This window comes from Limulus polyphemus, unplaced genomic scaffold (genome assembly GCF_000517525.1).
Source record: "Limulus polyphemus unplaced genomic scaffold, Limulus_polyphemus-2.1.2 Scaffold1487, whole genome shotgun sequence".
Lineage (NCBI taxonomy): Eukaryota > Metazoa > Arthropoda > Merostomata > Xiphosura > Limulidae > Limulus > Limulus polyphemus.
In genome coordinates, this window is record NW_013667097.1 from 198,275 (window position 1) to 205,991 (window position 7,717).

General features: G+C 37.3%; 1 protein-coding gene across 8 annotated transcripts in view; it reads left to right on the plus strand.

Annotated features, from left to right (window-relative positions):
• The window catches only part of LOC106463800 (tetratricopeptide repeat protein 14-like), a 51,541-nt gene that overhangs the window by 30,482 nt on the left and 13,342 nt on the right, over positions 1–7,717 (plus strand). For all 8 annotated transcript variants that reach the window (XM_022391413.1, XM_022391409.1, XM_022391411.1 and 5 more), the window contains 2 exons: positions 612–734; positions 1,169–1,310. In XM_022391413.1, coding sequence (XP_022247121.1) covers positions 612–734; positions 1,169–1,310 — 265 coding nt within the window. The remainder of the gene's footprint in view (positions 1–611; positions 735–1,168; positions 1,311–7,717) is intronic.

A 7,717-nucleotide genomic window follows, 5' to 3' on the forward strand; every position in this document is an offset into this window, starting at 1 on the left:
TGGGTAATGAAGAAAAACTTTAATCTACCTGATGATGACAAAACCTTGTTGAAACTTTGTGCATTTTCTGTTATTTAAAGTTTTGTTAAAGTTTTTTCTTCATTACCCATTCAAGCCGTCTCCAAGCATTATAATGTTATTTGTCCAAAAACATTAAACATTTTTTTGTATTTATTACACATTGTCATTATGAGATAAATGATGTTTCAGATAAGAAGAAAGTTTGGGTTATATCGTATTTAAGGTAAAGTCAAATGTACTAATTGTATTTATTCCCCAAAGCACAGTTTCATTAGAAAAAAAGAAAGGTCAATTGTTGAGTTGCCATTAAGTATACCTTCACTTTGCATGTAAGGTGTGTGTTATATTGAGCTCTGATATCTAAACCTTTAGAATATTACTTTTTTATATAAAAAATTTAGAAGTTTAAAAGCAAACCCTGACTTAACAAAATACTTTTCAATTTCTTATCTTGCAAGAATTTCCCTTGACTGTGGTCTATCCATAGAGAGTTATTAATATCTTGTTAACATAAAAACAATTATGTTTTGTAAATTTTTTTTGTCAAGAAAATGATACACAGTTTTATTGAGTGTGATGATTACTTGCAGGTTTGCTAACAACAATAATCTTCGTAGAGCGTTGGAAGACTTTGAAAGAGCAATGGGCATTAATCCAAATCACAACAATGCTCGTAAATACATGTCAGAAACATTAGTGGCACTTGGGAGATAGTAAGTGCTGGAGATCTCTTAGGCTTCTTTGTCTGCAAAAGGAAATATTCTTTATTTTTTGATACAGATGTGAATGATCTTCCAGAAGGAAAATATTTTTTGGTGAAATTCAAGTTTCTTTATCCATATTAAACTATAATGAAACCATATGTGAAAGAGCACAGGTAAGAGAATGTAATTGTTACGTAAGCGTACCAGTTATATTAGCAATGGTTAATGAATAGGGAAATCTAACAAGTATCCCTAGTTTATTTTTCAGGCAGAAACCAAATCCTTGTTATCACTAGTTATTGGCTTGTTCAGGTGTGTAAATTATGAAACTGGTATCTAGTTTTGGTGTGCTAATTATAAGTAATATTTTTTCTCAAAGTTAGTATTGACTCTTGAAATTTAAAATAATTAAATTTTTTACTGTCATATTTTTTATTTATAAGCTATGAGGAAAAAGGAGAATTAGAAGAAGCTTCTAAGACATACAAGAAAGCTATACATGCAAACATGAACAATATGAATGCTCGAGATGCATTATTATCCTTTGAATCTAAACAGAAAGAAAAAGAACTTTCTAAATCAAGGGTAGGTTAGCATGTATGTATATATTTAAATATTATTTAACAACAGTGGACTAAGTTTAAAATTATTGATGCTATTTTGTCTATTCAAAAACAGAACAACCATACCAAGCTTTTCTGAAACGGTACTACTTCCTCTCACCCAAAACTATCTTGACCTTAATTTGCCCTCTAAGCATTGCTAAAAATTTAGAATAGTGCATCAGTCTATTATACCCCTTTATTTTTGCACCATTTCAATGTACATAGATGATTACTCTCCACCAATCATATTGCACCACCTATACTAGTGCAGGTAGCTCCATTAACTATTCTAGCACAATCCTCACTTTGTCGATTGGCATTACAGTGTACAGACATGTGTTTACTTCATTTCATATAGTTGGTTTCTTGTTGTGATTGCATTTCAGTCCTTCACCAGTTTAAAAGTGTTTTAAAGTGTTTGATTTTGAATTTTAGTTTTGTTTTTCGAAGAATTCTTCCATAATTTGAAATATGAATTCAAATTTTACTGTGGCGGATGATGAAGTTCCTGCCAGTATTGAGGACAGTAATGCCACTAGTCACCAGTAAGGTAGGTTGACAATATCTACCAAAGAAGTTCAAGCCTTAATTCAGAGGGAGTTGGACACTTTTCCTTGGCAGTCAGTTCATTCTGAGGAAGAATTTATTCAGGGTGAAGATAATTTGAACTCTATTTTTCTGGCCCTGGCCTTTTTGGTCAGTCACATAACGCTGACAGTCAGGAGAGTTTGCTGACCTCACTGTTCCTACACCTTCTTGATCAAGTATGTCATTTTAAATATTTCACCCTTAGCCCTTGATTCCTCTCTTACCTTTTTAGTTGAAGAACCATCTTAGCATGTCATGTTCCCAGCATTATGAATCTGGTGGCTGACCACTTGTCTCATCCCAACCAAGTTCCTCAAGTATTTCAGTTGGTGTGTTCTCACCTAGGAACACCATGTATAGATGCATTTGCCATTTACTGGAATGTCAAACTACCATCTGTTTGGTCTCTTGTTCCACATCCCTCAACTTTGGGGGGTGGATGCATTCAGTCAGGAATAGAGGGGCCCTTCATGTATATGCCTATAATCCTTTCAGACTAATCTCCAGGGTCATTTTCATTGTCCAGACCACTCCTTGTTATGTTTTGCTAGTTGCTCTGTATTGGCTAGTTCAGACATGGTTCCCTCTGCTCTGGCCCTTACTGGAGCAGCAGCCCCTGCCCTTATGTCTGTTGAGGTCGCTCCACTGACAACTGGAATCAGATATATTTCATCCAGATATAACCAATCTTCATATGTTGCTTTTGTCCAGTCCTTCACCTCAGTTCAGGGACTCACTCATCATTTAGTGTCTTTCCTTACCCATACCATTCAGCTTTCCTCATTGTTCATATACCAGAGATGTTGGTCTAGCTTCAGATGGTGGTCCCTTCACTGTGACTTCCATCTTTCCCATCCTTCTGTTCCTCATCTGTCCCAATTCTTTACCTCGTTTTTTTTTTATCAGTGTTTGTCCATGTCACTGGTTGCTAGTTATCAGGCTACTGTGTCAAACACAATCCGTTTCTCTCAGTTTCATAAAGGTTTCATCTCCCTGATTATTTCCCTCCTTTTCTGTTCCTTTCATCTTGTTTGCTTTCCATGCCCATTTATTCTTCCAGATTGGGACCTCAGAGTTGTTCTTCATGCCCAGCCTGGTTCTCTCTTTGAACCCATTGCTATGTGTTCCTTGTACCATCTTTCCTTACGACTTATTTCTTTCTCCTCTTGGCATGTGGTCATTGTTGTTCCAATGTTTATTCCATTAATGTTTCTTGTATCCTTTACCATTCCTCTTATGTTATCCTTTATCCAGATCGGGCCTTCCTTCCTGAGACAGCTGCTGCCTGTGTAGGTTGTTTCATCTTTTCTTCCATTTCCTTACCATTTCTTTCCCACCTGTACTCACGTTTGGATCCGGAACATTTTCTCTATCATCTGTGTTCCCTGCATTGTTATGTGTCTCATATCACCTTCTTTTGTGGCTGTTGTTCTCACCTATTTATTCCCTGGAATCCCTCTATTTTCCAGGGCCTATCTTGTTACCCTTACAGGCTGGATTTGGCAACTCGTACGGCCAGTGTATTTTGACTTGTCCATGGAAGGTCACTGGCTGCACAATGTTTCATTGCACAAAATTCATCAGTTAACTATGTCCTTTGCTGCTTGAATCCGTTGATCTTTAGAGGAGACCATTCAAACAGATATGTGGACGACTCCCAATATCTGCACAACTTGGCTGTATCTTCCTTGATCGGGTATCTTCTTCTTCCTGTGGCAATTCTCCACTTGGCTGTTACCCGTTGACTGGGGTAAGTTGACCTGTTATTATTTTGTATCTTTTTCAGTTGATATACATCATATTTCAGGATCCCACCTAGTGGTGGGTGTTGCCTGGTCAAGTGTGCTAAATATTAGATCTTTGCACTAGATCTGTGTATTTCTAACCACTCGCTGTAGAGATGGAGTGTTTGTGTAAGACCACTGGACGCTTTTCCAGTGGTATATATATATATATACACATCTATTTATCAAACTTTTATTATCAATGAGGATTATCACTCATTGACTTCCTGAGTAAAGCAGATTTGGATTTTTACCCATCCTCCACAGTCTGATGGGATGGTAGAAAAGTACAATTGGACACTGGGACAGGAATTGGCAAAGTTTTGTAACAGCTGCCAAGATGACTGGGATGTCTAACTCCCTCAACTATTGATGGCCTATAGAACAGCAGAGCATGAAGCCACTGGATACACGCCACCAAAGCTAATGTTTAGTCGGGAACTTTCATTGCCAGTGGAACTGATATCAGGACGCCCACCTTACGAAGAGTTGACTGAAAATGTGTCAAAGTTCGTGAAAGTGTTATCTGAAAGGATGTATGATATTCACTATCATGTGTGTTCAAACTTGAAAACGTCTGCTGATTTGATGAAGCTATGTTATGATAAGAGATCTACTGAAGTCAGCTTTGTACCAGGAGTCAAAGTGTGGTTGTATAAGTTGTCTTCTTCATGGGAAAGCGTATATGACAGAGGATCGTCTCTCAGACTGGACTTTCCAAATAAAATGTGGTTGGCGAGGTAAGCCAAAGGTGGTGCATGCCAACAGGCTTTGGCATTATCATGGTCCAGGACATTACAGTTGGAATGAAGTGAACAATGGAACAAATGATGCTGCTGAAAACGTGTCACCTGAAAAAGCACTGTTGAAGAAGAAACTCTACCCAGTTTTGAGAAGAGAAACAGTGAAGCCCTTATGAAGTTACTACCACTGATGTGACTGTTACCGATAATTGGACATTTCCTGATGGAGCAGATGAACCCCACATGAAGCAGAAGCCAATGAGACGGAGACCAGTAAGGAAGAAGATACGTCCCGTAAAATTATAAGACTTTGTTGAATTTTAATTTTGTGTTTGTAAATTCTGTACATTTAATTAAGTTTCTCGGTAAGAATTTTTATGGGAAATTATCAAGCAAGCAGATATGTAAAAGTATCATACAGAACATGGACGTTACACTTCGTCCATCCACAGGCCTTACTCCATCAATGTGAATGTATCATACAGAACATGGACATTACACTTTGTCCATCCACAGGCCTTACTCTGTCAGTGTGAATGTATCGTACAGAACATGGATATTAAATTTCATTCTCTACAGGCCTTAGTCCACTTTTAAAAACTTTAAGATTATAGAATTTTGTGTAAAATTGATTTTTTTAACACATGCTTACATTGTACTCCATTTTCACAGGTTCATTTTCAGTCATCCACAATATGCAACAAATTCTAAAATAGGTTAAGAGGAGAATAAAATGTACACTGACATCAAAAGAAATGAGGCAAACATAAGAAAACAACTTAAACAATATCTTTATTTACAGACAAATATGGTATTGCTTTTGTTTTAACTTGTATTAACCTGCTTCTACATCTTTTATACGTCTAATTTCTGGCTGCTCGAGAAGATCAGAAACCTCTACATAAGATGAAGAAATCAGCAATAAATATGATATATAGTGCACCTTTTAAGTAGACCAAAGTCCTAGTGCAGTATCCCACAATCCTATACCATCCACATATCCAGATATAAATGTATAAATACTAAACATACACAAGTTTATGTAACACCCCTCAACACGAAGATACTTTCATTATAGAAGAGCATGACACAAAAACAAGGTCAAGGAAGTGTAAGCCTTTACATAGTAACCTTTGTCTAAGACAGCAGATTAGCAAAAGTTAATGTTTTCCTACAATGAAAAATTATTTCCGATAGATATTTACCTCGCCTCACCCAAAGCTATCTCAACCTTGATTTGCCCTCTAATCATTGCTAAACTAATTGTCACTAATAGAAAATTAGTCTATTATACCCCTTTATTTTAACACCATTTCAGAACATGTGCATATCATGTTGCTATCCTTCACCAATCATACTTTGCCACCTATATTAGTGTAGGTAGCACCTTCTACTATTCTACCACAATCCTCACTTTTGAGAATTGGCAGTTACAAACTAAAATACCAGCATACCAGTGGAGAGGAAGGGTGGGAAGTGGGTGAGAGGAAGTAAGTACCTATCAGAAATACATTTTTAGTGTAGGAAAATGTTACCTTCCGAAACAGTATTACCTTCACTAACTCAAAGCTAGAATTCTACACTGAAAAGGTGGAGGGACTGGTAAAGGCACAACAGTATTCAAATAAGTTGATAACAGCTACCTGAAAAAATCAGGCATGCCAGAAGAATAAAGTAAGGCACACCTGTGGAGTATAGCACTACTAACCCAGTAATAAAAAAATAATATATATAGGGTAAATTGTATGAGGCAGGCACCATATACACAAGAAAAAGATGTACAGCACTTAGCTTTGGAGTAATGTGGTGTAACTATGATATGAATCAATATACAGTGAAGATACGAAAGGTTTAGTATGTAATCTACGATGAGCCAAAGAATTATGTGCCAAGGGAAGAGTCCTGGGGCACACTGTAGCAAGTCTATTGATGTTTTGTCGAGGATATTGGTAGCAACAAGAGATATTCCCTTTAAAAACAACAAGAACAAAAAAAAAACAGGGGAAGTGTAATACATAAGTAGTGAAATTAAATTGTGTCTGATGAATCGGAATCAGCCCATTATCAACATATAGTGCATTATTCATCCACATATCAAGGATCCAGATAATATGATAGGGAATAAGTGGCTGGGGCTAAAGGACCATAAATTGTATGTATATTGGCCAAGTGCAGTACCCCCAGCCAAGAAAAATCTAGGGAAGTTCCTTGTGTAAGTTTTTAAGATTAACAAGTGCAGTCCATCCAAGCAAAAAAAATCCAGAGGAAGCATCTTGAAATATGTTGGATTATGCCAAGTGTAGTCTATATGGGCAGAAAACATCCAGTGGAAATACCTTGCATAAGATACAGAGATCAACAAGTGCAACCCACTTGGGCAAAATCCAGGGAGAAGCTCCTTGGATATATAGGATTAGTCCAAGTGCAGTCCACCCAAGCAAAACAATCCAGTGAAAGTGCCTTGGGATTATATTTAATAAGTCAAGTACAGTCCAACTTGGCAGAAACATCCAGTGGAAATGCCTTGTATATGCATGTATATTATGATCAAGTGTGATCAGCCTGGGCAAAACATCTGGGGTAAGCACCTCTGATCCAGAATAGTATGTTATTACCTATTCAATAATTATAATGACTCTTCTTGCTGAGTGGGTATTTATAAGTTATAAATTTGATTTCTTTCATTGTACAACCTCACTTCGGAGGAAACCTTCATGGTCCACCACTCCAACAACTGAGAATAAAAGAGGTAAGGACTCATGTGCTCCACTAGAAGAAAAAAGGAGGAAGAATACACACTGGGGAGTCTGAAGTAACAACATACTGGAAACTGTGCAATGGGTATCTGTGATTCCCTATTTTGAAAAGCAGAAAGACCCAGATTGTAAGAATCAGAAGTCAGTGGTGAAGTGGCATTGTTCTGGTCTTTCGTATGCCAAACAACTTGCAGCATTCATGAACACAGCTGATTCAAAGTAACGGCCTTGATCCGGATGCAGTTTGTATGACATACCAAATCTGAAGAAGAAATCATTAATTGCTGAAGCTACTGTTGTAGCTTCCTCATTTGGTATTGCATATGCCTCAAGCCACTTCGTGAAATAATCCATCATCACACGCATGTACTTCTTTCCTGCACGAGTTTGAGGCAAAGGACCAGCAATGTTAACGGCTACTCTTTCCATTGGGGCGCCAACGTGATATAACTTCATTGGAGCACGTCCCTTATTCTTTGATCCACTTTTAGCACAACATGCACTGCATGTCCTGCC